Below are 20,160 nucleotides of genomic sequence, written 5' to 3' on the forward strand. Positions count from 1 at the left end.
GCAGGGTTGCCCGACTGACGCCAGGCTTGCATCAACAACAGGGTGTAGAACACCAGTGACGCGCTTCGTTCTTTCAGGCCTCCACGCAACTCACACTTTCGCCGAAAACAATCACTGCCTCCCCGTGAAACTCTCGGCTCACGTGCTGAAAGGCCAGTATCTCTAGTGAGGGATTCAGAAGCCTCTACGGACCAGGACGGGAAAACCTGGACGTCCCGCGGTGAATGAATCTGTGCGCTTTCAACTGCTTTGATTCTCCTTGGTTACGGGTGGCTCGCCGCACTGTTTGTTCGAGCGGAAGTTCGGCTACCAATTCACAAATCTCCTGCGAGAATTCTCATGCTAGAAGTGTTGGCGCCTCTGGCTTCCATCAGGTGGCCTTCCGGACTATGCTTGAATGCGTGTGGACAGGCTGCCCGCCCCGACGATTGATGGAGCGCTGCTGCGAATGTCTAGAGCTGTCCCCCGTGCCTTAGACGCTGACTGTATGACGGTACTGGGAGTGCTTATGTGTGCTGCTGGTTGATAAATACAAAGCGTCCCCCGGAGTCCGTGCCAGACTTTCGTGGAAAGGGTCCTCTCAGGTCGCTGTACGGCACCGACAGTAAGCGCTCAGCCGAACGCGCCGAGACTTCTGTGTTGCTGTGTCGTGGCACGTTCAAGTCGAACCGTGAAACACGAAGCACGAAAATACCTTTGATCGAAGTCCGAGCAGTACTGACCAGGTCACGGCACTGCACTGCTCTACCAGAAGGGAAAGGAAAATGTATACCTGGTTGCGTCACCCACAGAACTTCGGAGTCGGACAGTCTTTATAAGCAGTCGCTACCATGTACCTGACTCATCGAAAAGTAAACGGGGTCGCAGATCCCGATCGCCAGCCAGCTGAACATACAAGAGCACGACAAGCAAGCGTGGCGAGCCCCGAGGTGAAAACTGGCAAGAGCCCGGCCGCATCGTGTGACGCACGTGGTCGCACAAGCACCAGTGTGGCTGCCTTAGCCACACCCTGGCACACGCAGTCAGATACTTCTCCCAGAGGAGTACCAAGCGGCCTGCTTACCCTTCAGCTGCTCAGCTTCACATGGCGTCCGTGGTCGTAGTGGTTTCGATGGCAACGCTGGCAGGGCCTCCTGTGAGGAGCTTGCCTTCTGGACTCATGGAGTAGACAATGGGTGGACCGGCGTTACGCTTTTCGATCTGAATCCTCACAGTTCGGCCTGAAGCTTTGAAAGCATAGTTGAATGTGGGTGGAGGCTGTTGTTCGAAACCACGAGGTTCGGCACTGACCGTTATCGCTGGCCCCGGGACCAAGTACTGATGAGAGATAATCTTTCGTGACATAGATTTCTCCATGGTGGTCGCCCTTAGAGAATGAGCTTACGAAAACCACTGTTCAGAAATTCCGGACTCTCCGCACCAGCGATGTACCCGCTCTTGCTGGCACTGCTTTCTGAGTGGACCCCGGCTGAAACAAAGCTCCGCGGGGCTTGGTTTGCCTTGTCGACCAAACGGCACTGGATTGCCTGTCACCTTGGCTCCAAAATGGAGATAGAGATTACGGCAGTTAGCCTGAAAAAAGAACGCATACCTCAGATAGGGGAAACAAGTAAATGAAAAAAAGTGAACAATTTCTGAGTATCTCCCTTGCCACCAATCGGCTTGCTAGGCTAGCCAGTTGACCCCGGTCGGGGGCTTGCCGAATGGAGACAATCGAAGCACGCGTGTCACTCGCATCGATGGCCCAGCACGCTCACGGGTTACGACTGGCTAGGAGGAGTGGGTGGGTTACGTCCAGGGTAACACTGCGTACACATCATTTTCATTCCTTTTTGATTTCCCTTTCACAGCAGCGTTGTGGCAATTACAGCTGCAAGGTTCTTTTCACCCCAAGGTAGCGTTCCCTCTTCAGGAACCATCTAGTCTTGCAAGCGATCGCGGAGTTTTCTGCCCCTTGAACGTCCAGCGGGTCGCTCGCGGTGCGACAAAGCCAGTAAAGCTAGCAGTTTTCCGTGGGTGCCGGAGTGTTCTGTAGGTGATTTCATCCTCGTCAAAATGGATCCGTTGACAGGGTTGCCGGTGCAGAGCCTCTTCAAGATCACGACGCCTTCGATGACAGTGACTATAACGGCAGACGACACTCCTCTTCCAGCCAACCTGGGGCCGGTAGAAACGCCGGCCAACCTCGTTACTGTTAATCAGCCCCGGATGGCGGCACCTGCCCCATCACCCAGGGGCTTGGCGGGCGAGCAAACCTGTAAGTCCCTTTCATATTCAGGTGGCTCGTGGAAAGTCCTCCTTCCGTATGACGACCCACATGTGGATGTTTTGAGAGAAGGACTTGAAAGCGAAGCAATAGAAGACATCGCGGTTTTGTACAAACACATGCTTAGAGATATTCCAGACTTCTTAACTGTGAGCTCCAAGTGGGAGCTCTCATCTGCTTCAATACGGGAGCCCCCGCGTATCAACCCCGGGCGACTGCAGTAGTACGGATGTTTTCCCTCGAGTTTTTTTGTGCTGGCTGCTATAGTAATGAATCTGTGGCCGGTGCTGTCTGTGTCATTTACTGGGTGATTGTCCAGTAACTGAGCCCGCGAGGGAAGTGGAATTTCAGGATCCTCCTACGCACATACCCTCGCAGCTCAGGACAACTGCTTTCGAGGCCACCACGGTTCAGCAGCATGAAGCAGCTGATTCTCAGGAGGGATCTTTTGTCGTGGAAGGGGACTTAGAGCCTCACGACTATACGTATTGGGACAAGCTGAGGCGAGCGGGCACCAAAACAGAAATCAGACGTTGGAGAACGTTCGGTCCCGAGTCCCTGCAAGATACGCCCTTTATGGGCAGGAATGTAGGTACGTTACGCATCTTCAGCTGTTTGCTGTCTTCTGCGCTGCCTCGATGTGGGTGTTTACCAGCTCAACTCACTTGGCGTGCCTCCACATCGGCATCGACCGCACGATAGAAGGACCGCTCCGCATTATTTGAGGCGTGCGCGCCCAACTACATCCGGGAGTCTGTTACGGAATGAGCACTATAGAGCCTGTCGCGGTTACGACCTGCGTGAGTGTCTACACTTGGGCTCGGTGTCTTCTGTTGTTCCTCGCAGAGGTCGATGTTCCAGCCGAGGCCTATTCTCAGGGTGCTTACTTCGGAAGTGTGGACGAGACTTTCTCACCGAACGAGTATCGCCTGCCAACAAAGGCTTATGTTACAGCGCCTGTATGGCTTCGTCGAACGCAAGGAGGACTATGCAGAACCGCCGTATGCCAGTGTTGGCCGTGTGTAGGGTCTAGATGAGCCTCTCCAGTGTCGTCACTGTTTTTCTTCTGCGTCTTCTTAAAGATATGCTTCATTGCATTTCACGAGAACCGTCACCGCTCAGGTTTCAAGTGTTTTTTATCGTCCAGGTTGAAAGGGAGGGTCGCCTCCCGCCCCCCTGGAAGGGGAAGCGCCGCGAAGTAAGCCGTTTCAGGAGGGTGGTTTCTCCAGGGTCAGCGGGCTTGGAAAAGGAGACTGCAGAAAGAAATCCGGTTTCAGCCAATAGTACAGAAAGAGCACACGCACGCAGGATGCCGTCCATTCTTACAGAATATCACAATCTGACAGCTGTCCGGGTAGCTTCACGGAGTTCTATTTGTATGGCGCACTCAGCATTAGTGGTTACCAGTTAGGGTGGCCACTAATGCTGAGTGCGCCATTCACTTCTCTCTTTTTCTGGGTTTGCGCCGAAGTTCCGCCATGAGACCTAGTTGGGTATACGATCCTCGCCGCGGATGACGGAGCTCAGTACCGTCGGACACACAGGGAACAAAACAAGCCTGAAGAGATGTATCGGAAAAAAGCCACTGCCGGCTTGGCAAGACCCGACCCAGCTGTCCTCTCTAATGTAGCAAGGGATGACCCGACTGCTCGTCCTAAAGTCTGATCAAGAGAAAAAAGGCTCCCCGTTGTCGGCAGGACACGAAACAGGGCTGCATGGAAGCAGGTAGACATAGGACTGGCGTGCAGGCCCAGCAATATTTCTTATCAACACGTGTGAGGATGGGTAGGTGAGCGTTCTTTTGGGATATGACAAGGAGAAAGCCCCGTCATGGATTCTTCCCGAAGAGGTGGTTTGCCTGTCCATCCACGCCAGACATTCCTAGGCTAAGAGTTGAGTATTCCTGAAGGCTGGAGAAAGAGCATGTCGTGTTGTCCCCAAAATTCGAGACGCCTGGCCGCGTAGGCGCTGGTGTTTTCACATAACAGACCGATGCTTCGGAAAGCGAAGCTAAGTGCTTCCGAAGGTGTGGTGCGCTAACTGTTCTGGAAGGAGGCCCGTGTTCTCTACCAGTAATGTGTTGCGTGTGTCTTTGTCAATCTTTCTTAGTCCGTGGAAGAAAGCACATGAAATAGAGCACTTGGAAATTTAGATGATCACCATTAGTTCGCTCTTGGACGTTCTCAGCAAATGACCAGGCTGGACAGGCAAAGTACGGGCGCGAGGTATCGCGAAGATCGGAACTTGGTCTCTTGTCCCACCCCCAAGGGTTCTTAATCAGTTCCCGTCTCCGGGGAAACCAACTAAGTCTTGCCATTGGGAAAGAAAAAACCAAACCTAGCCTACTCATTAGACGCTCCTTTCAGCTCCCGGACACGTGTCTGTGACTAAACGGTACTTTCGCACATCGGTATCAGTCGTTGTTCCCCAGTACCGAGATCTCGGTCTCTCTATGCGTCTCCTCGGTCTTTTTCCGCGGTGGAAAAAACCGTGATCAAACAGCAAGTGGTTTTTGAAGGGTTCGGGCAGATGAAACGAAGAGACTACTACTGAACACTCAGTCACAAAAAGAAAAAAACGCAGGTTCAAATATCTCGACTGCGCTTCGGTAGCCCTTCTCCCTCATGCCTTCCCTCTTTCCCTCTCTGGTTTTTCTTTCCTGTGTTTTCAGCAGTATGTGAAAAGCTACGGAGGAATGAAAAGGCGATGCATGCCTATTGATCATAGCTCTTCACAAGAAGGAGAATAAAATAACAACTGGCGCAAGTCAGTCCTTCAATCAAAACGAAATTTCTTGACAGGGGGCGTGACGAAGCCAAAGAGGTTCCTACTGAGAACACATGGCGTCAAGTCGCTTATTCCGGGCATTCGTCCACTCTCGCCTACGGACGGATGCTCTTTGGTTTTGCCTGTTGGGGCGATCTGACTTGTTATCTTCATTAAATGCGATCAAGAAACTTATTTGAGGAACTCACTCTTCTCGCGAGGTTCTGGAGTGCAGTCAGTTTCACACACAGAAAAACAACTTCCCCGATGACGGTTAGATCACGTTTCTTACCGCTTCTGTATTGCATTCAATGAAGAGTGATTGTTGAGGGAAAGGAAGTCATCCAGTAAATGAAGTAACAGGCCTCCCTTCTCATTCATTCCTACCGTCGAGTTTTCTTTCAGAAAGCGGGGGGGGAAGCACCCGTCCGAGATTGGGGACAGTGTGCATTATCCGTGGAGCCTATGGAATTCTTTCTTCGCATGCAAGTATTCGGTAGTATTTCCTTTTTCATGAGACGACAGGATATCGGGGGGGAGATTGTCTCCAAGTATCTTGAAGTGACTCACCGGCTCGTCACGCATTCAAGTAGACGTACAACGCTGCCCCACAAATGTCTTCACAGTCCACACTCCATTCCCTGCTTCTTATAAGGGAGATGTGAGACGTCAGAATGAATGCGGAGAACACTCAACAGACTTGCTTTTCTTCACGTATGTGTAAATACATTCCAGACGGGCAAGAAAAACACACGAAACAACTATGAAGATGCTCATTGTCATCTACAACAATGTCTTGACTACATCCAACGTATATACACCCTTTCTGTGACTAGGATCACATACCCGTCTTTGGCACCGAAGCTAAACGCCCGGTCCCTCTCTCCATATAAAAATCGAATTGCGGACTCCGAGCGCTGGGCAACAGACACGAGAAGCTATCTGTCTATCTATCTATCTATCTCTCCATGTGCATGCAGTCCAAGAGAAAAGTGAACGTCTACTCGCTGTGTGAATGAAAGACACCAGCAATCTGTTGGACCTATTCTACGCATGTCATGAGCCCACGATTCCTTCCCTTTTTCCTTGCTGACTCAGTATCCTCGTCGCTTACCCCAAAGAACTAGAAATGACTCCTGTAGAATTCTGACGTCTTGGCTTTCCTTCTGCTGCTCCTCCTCCTCCTCTCTTCTGCGATCTCTCTGGATGTTCCACTCTTCTCCCTGATATCAAGGCTCTCGAATGATCATCGGACGTCCCAGCACTACTGACGCTGTAACGTCGCTTGTTTTCATGGTGATCGAGAGGGTCTTCTCCATCACTTCCTCCATCTGAGCGTGCGCCGTTCCACTGCGATGGAGATCGCCCGAAAGACAACCACAAGAAGAGGTGACGAGAGACGCATGCAAAAAAGACCAACATATATGAACAGAGACATCCCATGTGTGGAAAAAGAGGAGGGGAAGGAAGAGTAGGCAACAAGATACAATCCAACCCACACACACAAACATGGGACGGCGTCTATTCCTGCAGTAAGGGAAGGGGTAAGACCACTTTCAAATACTCATCGTTTCTCTCTATATGTCGTATATATTCGGATCTACATGCGTACATATATATATATATATAGATAGATAAGCTGGAAATACATATAAATGGCTGTTATGTAAGCAATATGAAGAAACAGTCATGAGAAGAGTATAAACGCGAGAACGTTCGAGCCAGCTGACGAGCCATGTAGGGTAAGATCGATGTCATATTCGTAGATAGCATTGTTCTTCATAGACGGAAGAAAAGACCTGACTTCAATGTGAGCGAGGGAATGAGACAATAGAAAGTCTACTGATCCGAAGATCTCTGAGTCGACCGCGTGTCACCCAAAGAGCTCTTTTCTCTCACATGAACAACACAACCCCCTGCCGTCAGCAGGATTTAGTAGCTATTCAGATATCTATAGCCAATCAATCGTGCGAAAAGTATACCTGATCTTTTCCATCATTTTCTTCACTTTCCTCTCCTCCTTCTCCTCTTCCACTATGATCTTCTTCTACTCTTCTCCTTGCTCCATCTTCATCGTCAGATGGGAGAAGGAAGTGCTCACTTCCCCCATCTCTATCAGACTGCTGATGCCTATATCCATCCCCGGTTTCATCGTGCCTATCTCCATCAGCATCATTGTGATCTCCTTCTTCTTCTTCGTCTCCGTCTAACTCACTAAGTTCATCTTCCACTTCACTTCCACCTGTTTCTATATCTTCTTCTTCCGCTCTTCTCCGGACTTCACGTAGATAAAGAGCTGCTATTTGCCGTTGTATATCTGCTCCTAGACCTCGGCCTACAGCTACGTGTATCATGTATGGACATCCGCCATCTCTAGTAATACCAGGTCTTCCATGCGAGGTATGTCTACTTACGCCTTCTCCTTCGTCTCCATCACGATCTTCTCCTTCTTCCACTCCATCTTCATGTTGTTCATTCTCACTATCTTCATCTCCTTCGCCAGAGAGGTTTCTCCGTTTCTTCTTCCTTCTTCTTCTCTTTGAAAACTCATGGTTCTTCTTCTTGTTAGTAGAATATCCAGATCCAACCATCTTACATAAAACATATGGAAAGATATCAGGGCTCTCAGGATCAGCATTGGGTGTGCATGCGTAGAGAAGGCTGCGCTCGCCACCTCCCTTTGATCCGGCTTGAGGGGTAAAGGCCTCTCTCTGTGTTACGATGTGAAGTATAACAGGTAGACGTTTACTCTCATTCCCATGAGCATGTTTCAAAGAGCACAAAAGAGCGAATGACCGTATATAAGCCGGATGAAGTAGAAAACCTCGAGGATGCTGAAGGGTGACAAGCAGAACACCTCCTCGTCCGTAGCTTGACGATCGAGCTAAGTTAAGCTGGAGAGAGAGAAGATGAAGAAAAGGATAGAAGAAAAAACGAAAGAACAAGATGAAGGGACAAGGAATCGGAAAGAGCAGGAGGGGAAAAAAAGACAGTGGAGACTGGCCCTAGGAATGGTAAGAATATAATAGATGCCGCTTCTTTTACACAAGGACAATCGCAGGAGTGACTTCTATCTATCTATCTATCCATCCGGTAGATGTGTCTAGCACGTGAGGCTCCGACACGGGCATCTGCCTGCCGGGCAACCATCGCAATCTACAGATCTCAGAGGATACATGTCGCCCATTTAACTGTTCTAATGCGCCTGCCGTCTCCGTTCTCGTTCCCCCCTTTGTCACGGTCCCTCTCCTTCGTTATCCATTTGCATGCAGTCCTTCTATGTCTATATGTGTACAAGTGTGAGAATCAATATCAACGACACATGAACAACACCGTTATACGTGTGCTCCAGTTCAATACCTATATGTAGAGATGAAAGCTTCTTCGCGAGCGGACTCCGGCAACAAAGACAGATACATCTGTTCATGTATGAGCTCGGGAGACGTGATAGAAAAAGTAGAACAGATAGCAACATACATGAGACAGGAGCTGGCGGTGCTGATGAACCGCAAGAGCCTGAACCTCTCTGAGCTGCTCCAGAGCTACAACTTGCTCGGCTGTCGTTGTAGAGGTAATCCTGAACAGAAAGGACACGAAAACTGAAGCCTCTCATCATGTCTAGGAAGACTGAACCGAAGTTCTTTCCATCCACACGCTCAACAGAAGAAAATGAACGCCCTCGACAAAGGAGGATAGACACCCCTATCCCCCCTTTCCACACAGAATGACCGACACCTATCTATCTATTTATGAAAGATGTTCTGTCCATAGCATCATATATCTTGGTTTCTCGTGTAGATAATAAGCTTGCCTCCAGTTGCACAGTAGAGCAGTATCACAGGCAATATGCGTAGTACATGTCTTGTAATCCTACATGCCTGCTTGGCGGTATAAACAAGAAAGAGACTTCAGCCATGAGAGAGACCTGTTTCTTTATACATCCGAATCACAGGAATGATCGAATGTATTCTTTCCTAGTGCTCGAACATTTCTTTGGCTGCCCGTGTATCTATCTTCTGAATGAAATCAGTCTGTGTCTGTCTTTATTTGACACCTCATTCCTTTCTTCTACTCTTCCGAGAAAAAAGGGACAAGCTGATAGCACGACAGGCACCCCCTTTCCTTCCTTCTTCTTTTCTCTCGCACAAGATAGCAAAGTATGATCTACACCTCATCTTCAGATGCTTGCGGCCATCTCTCGCCCTTCCCTGAAACTGATCTTCATTTGTCTAAAGACGGTGGTATCACTGATAGAGTTGATACAGTTCGAATATGAGAGAAAGAGACTAAAACCGTCCTTCCTTGTTCGGATTCTTTCTCCCTAGAGAAACAAAACTCCTGTCAATTCACGCTAACGGATCCGGCTGAGAGAAATTCTTTCTATTTGAGCTATCTGGACGCACATGGACGTAGCAGATAAACCGTCGAACGAACTGTGTGGTCAGAGTTTTCAATTAAAGGATGAAGTCTTAGGTGAGTTATTTTGGAGCGAAGTCGATGCTATCGCTAAGCTCGGGGCTTGAAATTCCTTTTTTGAGGAAACCTGGTGCAAGCTTTCGAAACATTCCTGTCCTTCTATGAAGGCAAAAAGAGAAGGAAGAAGATCGCTTCTGTTTCCATGTGGTCTTCATGCGACGGCATAAAGACCACAAGGCTGAGAAACCTCCTGGGGCATAGGGCTGCGCGTGCATGGTATCTACTAAGACAGCGTTTCATTTGTAAAATGGGAAAGAAGAGAAGAGAGACGAGGTGGTTAGTTAGGAGAGAAGAGAGGAAGAGTTCAAGAAGAGGGAAATAGCCCTTACCTCGCTAGCAGTTGGAGAGCCTCAACAGCGTTCCATCGGTATGCGGCAGACGAGCTCTTCAGATCCTCTATTGACAGAGAAGAAGAAGGACAATGGACAACAATTCAAGCGATGTGTTCTTAGTGGTATTTCCTCTAAGAGAAATCTGTCCAGAGGGCGGAGAGGAGTGCATAGACACTTCCTTCAAGTGTATAGACACTTCGAGATACCTGATAAAACAACTTGAAAGATAATAAGTTCCAACAGACCCACCACAGACACGAGACAAGAGCTAGAGGTTTGCAAAGCATGCACGGAGAAGCTTGTCGTAAGGTGTTTCTCCCCCAAAAAAGAGTGTCAGGAATCTAGGGAAGGAAGCTCCTGCGATGTCTACTCGCGCCTTCTACACACAACGCAGAAGCGAGAAAACGGTGAGAGACATAGGCATAGATAGACAGATAGATAAATCGTTAGCAAGCAGAGTACCTGAGAAGGAAACGTCAGAAGTGGGAGTTGATGCATATGAAGATTGCGAAAAGCGAAGAAGAACAAAAAGAAGGATGCAGAAACGTTCGCTGAACATAATGAGAAGGGCCGTCCTATCACTTACGAGCTGCAGACCTTGCTAGTAAAGCCTGAAGTAAAAAGGCGGCGTCAGCATTAGGAATGGTCATGAAGTTGCCTCTTTCTCTCTCCTGTAATGGAAAGATAGAAGAACAGTCAAAGACAAAAGACTTTCCGGGGAAGGGGGAAAAGACATGGTTAGAAGGCCTATCCACGGAGAATAGAAGAAAAAACAGTAGGAGAAAAGAAAAGAAAAGCCTTGTTTGTCTTTCGACCACTCAGTCTATCTACCTACCAAGAAACGAGGAGTTCTACGCATGCACGCACCTTCATGAAACAGCCACATAAGCATGTAGCAACCATATCTATCTGTATAGATGTATATGTGGCTGCTAGTTTGAGTCTGAGAGAGATTTGAGAACGTCGGATAGAAATAGCTTCGCATACAAACTCGTTATGTCTAGTTGCGAATAGGTGAATGACGAGAAGACCCGCTTCGTACTGATGCATGCATTACATACGTGAACCGACACACATAGAGTTGTATATATGCGTGTATACGCAGAGAGCCATACAGATGTATAGATGTTGATATCCCTCCGCCAAGACCGAATAAGAGAGAAGAGGGTCTGGGGTTTACCCTTTCTCACCTGATGTGCATGTCTAATCCAGTTTAAGCAGTAACGATCAGGGAGACGAAGTGTTTGGCGAAGATATTCAAAGACAATCTTCTGCTGGGCCTAGAGTGCAACAGGCGGAGAGAGAAGAGAAGAGACGTATGAAAAGAACGGAACGAATGACACTTCGTATAGACGGCGAGGAAAGCAACTTGATCCTCTCTCCCGCGAGCTAGATGCTGATAAAGAGGGTATTATCTGGATGCTATGCTAAGACTGGGGTAGAGAGGAGTATCCTTCTTCTACACTCAACAGGTAAAAACGAAGCGGTGGAGAAGGCAGTGGGCGCCATGGATGCTATATATATATGTATATGTATGTGTTCATGCGGCGTTTCTTTCAGATCTCCTTATCGTTAAACGATTCTCTAGAGGGAGGGAATGTCTCTGTGTATAAGCAGACGAGGATGTGAAAGTATACTAAACCACTCCGATGAAAGAGGAAAAACAACGTATAGACTCGAAAGGAGAAGCATGACAAATCGGGACCTTGTCTTTACCAATGGTGTATGTATGCTCTGTCGTTTCGAGGGTGTATGTACACTTCAGTGCATCCCGAAAGCGTGTGGGTCGTTAGAAATGAGACGTGCGCTGAGATAGCTGCACAGGTGTATGTATGTATGCATACTGCTTGGTCTATCTACCGAGAGAAAGAAAGAGATATGAGAAGAGAGGTCCACCTTTCTAAGAACGAGAACCGACCGACGTACAACTTCAAGACCACTGAAGGGTTCGGTCATGGCTTTGCACGTGATTCCACACTGAACTCGAAGCTCATTACAGTGCTGGAGGTATGTCAAGCCTCCAGCTCCTCCCCTAGCTGCCTTTCCGAGAAGAGAAGAAGCAGGGAATGAGAAGTTTTCTCCCTTTGCCGAAGAAACGCACAGACTTGGGGCAATGCTGAGAGAATCTTGCAGAGACCTGCAGAAGAGACAAACACAAAGCTCTTCCCGAGACTTCATAACCCACGTATACATGTGCATACAAAGAGAGAGCGAGGGAGGGAGAGAGAGAGGCAGAGAGAAAGAAAGAGACAGCTAGGAACATGTGTGACAGAAGACATAGTAGACGGTCCGCAGTCAAACTATACTTGTGATGGATACTTGCTTGTCTGTGTTTCTCCTTGAATATGGAGAGGAAGGGAGTCATGGAAGATGGCCAACAGAAGGGGGAAAGCTAAGCTGACTCCCCCACGCTGTCAGGAAGCCGTTTGACAGGACATGGAGCCTCAGGCAAAATGCGAATACACCTAGGAGGCGTTCGTCTACATCGCGTCGGTTGTGAAGAGTGCCACTTTTACACGAGAGGCAGGAAAAAGACACTCTACCTTTAGAAATGAGACTTATAATACACATAGTCCAAAATGGGGAACAGAGATCTTCGTCTCCAGCCTCATACAGAACACACACACATACGTCGCTATAAGGACGCGAGACATGATATGTGTAGAGACACACCTCATGACTGTTAGTTAGCAGAAGAGAGAATGACATACACGTAGGCATAGACGTATGGATGTTTTGCCCACAAATCTGATCCTCGTAATGCAGCCAGGCTCACGAATGGAGACCTTCGCTTCGCTCTCTCGCAGCGGTCCTCTGTCTCTACAGATCTGGGTAGAACTCCTCTGGCAACGATTTCATTCAAGAGAGCCGAGCAATCAATCGGCAGCACTGTCTGTATGTACACTCCCTCCCGACTACATCCTCTCCCCTTTCCCGCCCGTGAAACTTCAGAAGAGACAAACGTCTAGGTTTCTCTTCACTGACCCTTCTGACTTCTCTCCTTGCCTATCCGCCGCAAGGATGAAATACATCCATCGGCCACCCGTGGAAATCAAAGAAGACTGACTGCCAAAGCATGGAGATTCTTTCTCTGCAAATGTCAACTCTCTCTCTCACGCAGCTTTTCAACAAGCTTCACTGGAGATTGTCTTTCTGTCTGTCTTTTCAAGAAGCACGTATGGTTTGACTATAAGAGAGGATGCTTGAAAAAGAGTAAAGAGAGATGAAGAGAGAGATACTCACCCATTTCGAAGAAGAGGCAAAAGACCACTGCTGTCATCATCTCGAAGGAAAGGACTGTAGAGAAATACATACACCACACAAACGCGTATCTCAAGAATGGGAAGAAACACTGTAGCGACACCAGCATCTCTACACACTGACTGTAGCTATCGTCTTCTATAGCAGAAAGACAGGAAGGGAAGGAAACAGAGGGAAAAGAGTATTTAGATACCTCCGTAGAGAGGTGGAATCAGAAACACTCCTTCATACAGGGAGAGGTGTATCTACACCAGGACAGTTTGTGAGCCACTATGCTATTTGATGCGGCTATGCACCAAGGTGCAAGCCGTTTAAAGAGAATCAGAGCAAGATATATCAAGCACACGTGCCCCTTCACGAAGACGACCATGTCATCCTACCTACCCAAACAGCTGCACGCTAGATAGTCTTCTAAAGGCGGAGGGCGCTACGTGCTAAACAGATCTATACTCGCATAGGGAATGACAGAGAGATCAGCCGTGCATAGGTGGACAGATAGGCACCTCAACGAGAATACATAGATAGAGAGAAAAGTAAATGTGTGCCAAGTACCAGCATCCGGGCATCTGTGTGCTATGACCTGGTGATCCCTCGTAGAGCTAGACGTAGACAGGTATCTAGATGGGCCTGTACACTTGTGATGACCTAGGCAGGTATTCATGCATGTATCTACCTCGCATACATCCGTGTGCCTTATAGGAGTCCATGTGCACTTATACACAAACCACTCAGGCGTAGGAAGTAAAACAAGCGTGACTGGATAGATACAAGAAGAAACAAACGGCTGGAGAAAAGTCTGATCTAATTACACGGCGGAAATATTGAGATCTTTGAGAGAGAAGATAAGGTCGTTGTAGTCGTCATTGGCCATCCACTCCGATTGAAGAAATGAAGCCGCAGATACTGCAGCGCCGAAGACATATCTACTGCTCTCGACCTCATATAGAGGCTCCAAGACCTATCAGATCAACGAAAGAGAATACACACGGACACAATGTGATGTGGTGTTGTTCGGAAGACTTCATGAAAGAAAATCAGTCACAAGTGCATGCAGCAAACGAAGGATAGGAAGCGGGGAGACGGGGAAGAGGGGCGGGTTTCCCTCATGTCGCTCTCTTTCTACTGGATTGATGGTGTCCATGCAGAAGCCTTTCTGCTGTTCTCCTCAAAGAGGGGTGAATAGCTATATGACTACACAGATACACACGTAGACACAAAAGTACATACATATCCATAGAGGTCGTATATGGATGCTCAAGAAGCTCCAAGGAGCCACGGGAGGTGTAAAGAAGAGCGGAGAACAAGCGAGGCAGAAGAGACACTTCGCATCTTCTCCCAGAGGAAATCCCTGGGGCTCAACTGCCTCTACCGAGAAACTGACTGCAGTGCTCTCTGCCTCCCACACAGATGCGTTGTACGCATACATATATATATATAGAGAGAGAGAGAGAAACATATCCACAGAGACATAGGCAGCTTACTCGATATGAGATGGACTCAGCGGAGTGGGAGCACGTACACCCGAGACTAGCATCATGACCATTAAGAGTCAAACGAAGGCGCTCCTGCTGTAGGAGTGTAGGGGTGTAGACACACGAGCGTTCATGCTCCACGACGACAAAGAAATTCATTTACACTAGTCTGAAGATCTACGGCGACACTTATACACGGGTATATGACCAAATAGAGGAGAGACATGAACAAAGATAGACAACGGAGGAGACAGAGAGAAGTAATAAACAGAAAGAAGTAATAGCATGAAATCTCCCTTTGTCATTCATGGACACCTCTTTTACCTTCGCAAGGACAGCAGCACAAGGCTTTCCCGAATATAAGCCGTCGGAGAGAAAAGAAGAACCGCCTCCTCCTTCTCCTCCCCCTCCTCTCATCTCTCTGCGTTCACGTTGTCTCCGTTCAAGAAGATCTTGTTCACTTGATTCCATTGGCATCATCCAGTCACCGTCCTACACATACGAAGAACATCAGACCTAAGCCGGGGCCACGTGTAAGAACGTGCCACATGCAGAGGAGCACGGCTCGTCGTCCTCTATATTCGAGAGAGTTCCGCTAGCGTTTTCTTCAAGGTGTCCCCTGTAGCACAGACGTTCCCATAGAGACCTTTAAGACTGACTTCAGAGGGGAGAGAGAACCTAGAATGTCACTGAGAGAATCTAGACATAAGGAGGCCAGCGACTCGAGAGAGAACCTGAGCCGTTCTATTGTATGTTTCTCCCTTCTCAGAGATTCCAAACAACTATCTATGGTGGATGTACAGACGTCGTGTATAGAAATCCACATAGAGGAGAGAAAGCGATGTATACCGCAGTCAAGATGCTGAATGGATCCAGGAGATGTGTTGAAGTAGAAGTCTCCGTCGAGAGACTCGTTTCTTTCGCACATCAGTTCGCTTCAATTACATCCATGCGTATCTATCTATCTATAGACTCCATGTACTAGCCAGGAGCCTGAAGGAGTTGAAAGAGAGGGCGGATACATAACTATAATAGAGGGCAAGAGTTTTGCAAGAAGAATGATACGCGAGGAGATCTTAACTCCCCAAGAAATCGAAGGAGAGAAGCTGAAAGAAAGGGAAGGAAAAGCGATGGTAAAGAACCAGCAGGGCTCATAGACACAAACACATTCATAGGCCCCCCTCGTCTTCGTATATATGCACCTGTCATGAAGGTCGACACATGTACCTCTGTCTCTGTAGACATAGGAGATGGAAAAATACATCAAGGCATAAAGGTACATGATACGTACCCTCATCATGAGAGCTCCATGGAGAGGTCGTCTGGAGTCCAAAACAGCAATTTTGATTTTCGAGCGAATTCTTGATTCCAGTCGAAGTACTGCTGCCTCATCCTCAGGTGTCACTACACCCGAAGAAGAAGAGTAGGCGTCATCTCCATTTCCTTCCCCCCCATTATTATAGAGTCCCGACGATGACGAGGAAGTGAAATTTCCTCCATGATGTAGTGAATGTCTTTTCCTGAGTTCTTCTCTTCTTTTTCGCCTTCGAAATTCATCCAAAGCCTGCTGTTTTACCGCCTTATATAAGAAGAGATCGGTGACAGCGGCATATAAAGTAGACGTGAGCGCATTGAGAGAAGACCCACCCCCTCTTTCATTCGCCCCTGTCTCACAGTCTGCCAGTCCTCCTAAGCCAATGAAAAGTATTCGATCATAGAAAGGAAGACGAAAGAGAGACGGCTGCTCTAAACGAGGTAGACCTCCAGGGTGCGGAGATGCAATAGAGCATCGATCCAGGTGAATATCGAGGTGCCGATCGATCCATGATAGAACATCTGGAATGCCTAAAATAACCCAAATCACCACACAACATCCGTAACAAGTCTATATAGAGAGATCAGAACAAGCCTATAGGCCAGCTTGAATCGCTCTACATGTAAGAATACATCTTCCTCTCAATCCAACTTCTCTTGGGCTCTTCTTCTGCTTCTTTTTTCCTCTTTGTCTCCCAAGAAAAACAGATTGCGCGTTACCTCTACACATATACAGACATATACGCACATGCAGCATATGTCACGTATACCCCTTCATAGGTATGTCAGCGCTTTGAAGGATAGCCTAGAGACGATTGATGGTGTGTGTGAAGAATCTGAGCTTCATTAAGACCACACCGCAACCAATCTCACTTGACATCTATCTTCCTCCTACGATCCAGGTGATAAAAGAAATTTCTTTGTCTCTCCGTACACAAAGAGGGAAAGACAAAGAGATGGGAACAAACAACTCGATCACCGAAGACTGTGCTGGCCATGTATATCTACATATGTATAAATATATATATAGGTACAGATACCGTCGTATGCGTATATATATAGATAGATAGATAGGTAGATAGACAGGTATAGATTCAATCGTATGCATATATATCCACCTATATATATAGACAGATATACAGTCGGATGCATATACATCTACATATGAGCATCCCTATAGATATACAGTCCTTTTGCTTGATTGTGGAGGGGTATGTAAGGATGTTCTTACCATTGACTATCTCAAGATCGAGCGCGATGTTGCCTCGATCCCACTGGGTATCTGAGAAGATGAGCTGAGAGTTGAGATAGGTCGATATGAGATGGCAGCAGCAGACACTGTCGACTTCGGGGGTACAGAAGACAAGAAAAGAGACGGGTGGATGAGGCGGAGGTGAAGAACTTCGCTGATCATGAGAAGCAGAAGAGAGAGAAGTAGAAGTCGAAGAAAGATGAAAAAAAGAGCGAAAGAATTCATCAGGTGGTAACAACACCATTGTGATAGAAGAGGGTCATAATCAGCCCCGAATGAAGCCCGTCCAGGAGGGAGAAAGAAAAGACAAGATCTCCTGGCGAAGAAGAAAGAGGAAGAAAGGAACCGTCTTTCTCAAGAAACCTTTCATGCTTTATCTTGTGATGGGAAAACAACAGATCAAACAGACAGGGGAAGACGTGGAGAAGGAAAGAAAAATAGGAAGTAAAGAGGAAAGAACGAGAGCTTCCTTTCCTCGCTTGGTTGCATAGAACGTAGAAGAAAAGAGAGAGAGAAAGAAAGGAGGAGGGAAAGAAAGAAAGGGGAGAGAGAGAGAGACAAAAGAAGTGTTCAAAGCAGATGACTGTCCCCCCCGTCACCAGGTGTATGTAGACCCAGGCGAATGAAGTAGTCGAGTGAAGATTGGGGATGTTTTCGACTTTGATGAAACGACAGACGAAATCGCAGAAAAGGAAAGAGATCTGCAAACCAAAAGAGTTGGAGGTAAAGAAGGAACGACTGAATAGGAGTGAGAGACCGTCATCATCTTTGACAAGCAAAAATCACAATCTCCTTCATGCTGATATCCCTTGAGAAAGAAACCGATAAACGAGACTGTGGAAGAGATCAGGTGTACATACACCCCGATCTACGGAGGCCACCATGTTGTCCAAACACCGCTGTCCTTCTCAATGATTGAGAAAAGAGGAAAGAAGCTGTTGCTTGTTCTCCACTAGACAGTTGAAGGAGATGAAAGTCCATTCAATAAACAAACACGTCTTTCCAACTTTACCGAAGAAGAATCTTTTCTTTCCTTTCCTATCCGAAGGACCACCCCTTTACTCAAACTAAAGCAATACCTTCCCTCTTCCATTGGTAGATCTACCGGCCCTCCAATCCGTCATCTCAAGAAAATCGAGTCATGTAGCTCGACATTACCGAGGCTGAGAGAGCCTGAGTGGAATGAAAGAAAAAGATAAGGACATAGAAGCAAAACAGAAAGGTATCAAAAGCAAAAAGTGAAATCTAGAGAGAAGAGAAAGGATGAGGGGCCCGAGAGCTTACGGAACTTCTTCCATACGAAAACGACCTCGGTACTGATTCACAACGGTGAGGAGACAAGGGGAGAGCCGGAGCCTATGGAAGCTCAGTTGACTTAGAAAGAAGTAGGATAGGAAGAATATTCCTCGTATCCTTGGAGAGGTGCGGAGAGAAAGGAGGTCGTAGGTTTCAACGCCTGGAGAATCTGTCGGAAAGAATGTTATATAGAGGGAGGATCTGGAGAGCAGAGAGTGAGTAAAGAAACGAAGTCAAAGAAAAAGCTATTCCCTATGATTGTTTGGATGGAGGGCAGGGAAGCGACAGGAAAGGCCCTGACGGGAAAAGAGGAGAACTCGAGTCATCAAAGGAAGGTATCTTCCTCTTTCATTTGTAAGGGTTGACAAACTGAAGGATGTGTAGTGAGACGGATTCTCGTGGCGACGATAGTGAAGAGATTTCGAAACGGTGGGGTTAAAGGCGGCCGAGGAAAGAAAGAGAAGAAAGACGGATAAAGATAACTGATCACCCTACCTCGGACTAACTAAGAAGAACAACTAAGAGAACTGGGAGTAGACAGGAGATCTTGAAGAGGCGCGCGGAGAGCACGGACACTTTGGGGCAACGAGAGATCAAAAGAGATGAGAAGAAGAAGAATACTCAGAGATAATGTTTTGGCTTGGGGGAGGTTTTTTATGAAGACTATGTGAAGAGTGAAAGGATGTAGAAACACGAGTTGAAGGAAATTCTGGATACGAGGTGTGTCGTAGGGGTGAGGGTAGGTAAACCATTGGATTGCCACTCAGGAAGAAGAAGACGATAAGAGCTGTTTGCGATCGTCGTGGCTGGCCGGAGTTCTCCGAGATACTTGCGCTACGAGCGGCGCACTGACGATGGAGGACTGGGGTCGTCTTCGAATCACTTTCTATTCAGAGAAATAATGTGAAAGAAGTGTGCGAAGAGCGGATTCCGCTTTCTGAGCTGGGTTCGAGAGAAGAAAGAGGATGAAAAGACAACCGAGGGCTAAACGGAATGGTGTCAAGTGTAGCAGCTTAGGCCTATATAGTAAGAGGGAAACAGAGAGAAGTCCTCCGCGGTGCTGCAAGCGGTCGTGTTACCGGAAGTAAAGAACGTTCACGGAGAGAAACAAGAAGAAGCAGCAGAAACCGTCAAAGCATCAACAGTGCAAGAAGAACCAAACGATGCTCCAAGCAGATGGATGGAGTGTACGTACACCCCAAAGTGGCCTGGCCTGCCGCTGCCGCCTTCCACATTCCGGAGGAATTTCTGTGGTACGGTGGAGTCAGCGAGAAAAGAGAGATTAGCAGCAGAGACTGCACAGAGAAGAGACAGCGAAAGGAAGACGAAACAAGAAGGAAAAAAGACGGAAAGAAAGGATAAAGGGATAGGGGATATTCAGATTTGAGCATGCATGAAGTCGCTGGTGTGCTGAAAGGGAGAAGTGTCAACGGGAAGAAGACAACATTTGGAGGGCGAACTTGTATGATCGATCAACACACTAGGAGGAAGTGAATCTGCTTTACTTTCAGGCCAAACAAGTCCCCCAAAGCTCCCTTAAAACTAGAAATTCACCGCTGGAGACCATCGATACCTGTGTGTGCTTTGGCGTTGAATTTGTCTCCCCGGGTTCCGAGTCGTCGTCCATGGGGTAAGAAAATCTCGAACAAGACGTGGGAGAAGGACCTAGGGGGGGTCGGTTGCCTTTCCCAATCCGTGTCTAACTCTTTTACACTTTTTTACTTA

General features: G+C 47.7%; 3 protein-coding genes across 3 annotated transcripts; 1 reads left to right on the forward strand and 2 right to left on the reverse strand.

The window, feature by feature from the left end:
* Positions 1–763: 763 nt before the first annotated feature.
* CSUI_000301 (uncharacterized protein) lies at positions 764–2,223 on the reverse strand (the record flags this gene model as incomplete). The annotated part of the gene is made up of 2 exons (XM_068060535.1): positions 764–885; positions 1,064–2,223. A coding segment is annotated over one exon (315 nt), but the record flags the coding sequence as incomplete, so codon positions are not given.
* Positions 1,820–5,451, forward strand: CSUI_000302 (inner membrane complex protein 20). Its single transcript, XM_068060536.1, has 4 exons — positions 1,820–2,257; positions 2,586–2,858; positions 3,113–3,464; positions 4,941–5,451. The coding sequence occupies exons 1-3, from the start codon at positions 2,056–2,058 to the stop codon at positions 3,301–3,303; spliced, it is 666 nt and encodes a 221-aa protein (XP_067927489.1). The 5' UTR covers positions 1,820–2,055; the 3' UTR covers positions 3,304–3,464; positions 4,941–5,451.
* On the reverse strand, positions 5,143–17,383 carry CSUI_000303 (uncharacterized protein; the record flags this gene model as incomplete). The annotated part of the gene is made up of 13 exons (XM_068060537.1): positions 5,143–5,256; positions 6,147–6,382; positions 7,015–7,926; positions 8,510–8,609; positions 9,838–9,904; positions 10,427–10,511; positions 11,031–11,120; positions 11,767–11,977; positions 13,084–13,137; positions 13,911–14,059; positions 14,898–15,065; positions 15,865–16,418; positions 17,119–17,383. 13 exons carry the CDS (start codon positions 17,381–17,383, stop codon positions 5,238–5,240), a joined length of 2,910 nt encoding a protein of 969 aa, XP_067927490.1. The 3' UTR covers positions 5,143–5,237.
* Positions 17,384–20,160: the final 2,777 nt, after the last annotated feature.

The sequence above is a fragment of the Cystoisospora suis genome (genome assembly GCF_002600585.1).
Source record: "Cystoisospora suis strain Wien I chromosome Unknown contig_129, whole genome shotgun sequence".
NCBI lineage: Eukaryota > Apicomplexa > Conoidasida > Eucoccidiorida > Sarcocystidae > Cystoisospora > Cystoisospora suis.

Excerpts from the sequence above, each read along its gene's own strand:
- CSUI_000302 (XM_068060536.1), top strand. The coding sequence starts at position 2,056 with ATGGATCCGTTGACAGGGTTGCCGGTGCAGAGCCTCTTCAAGATCACG. Across the intron at positions 2,258-2,585 it reads CTTGGCGGGCGAGCAAACCT|TAACTGAGCCCGCGAGGGAA; the intron begins GTAAGTCCCTTT and ends GTGATTGTCCAG. Across the intron at positions 2,859-3,112 it reads CTTTATGGGCAGGAATGTAG|AGGTCGATGTTCCAGCCGAG; the intron begins GTACGTTACGCA and ends TGTTCCTCGCAG.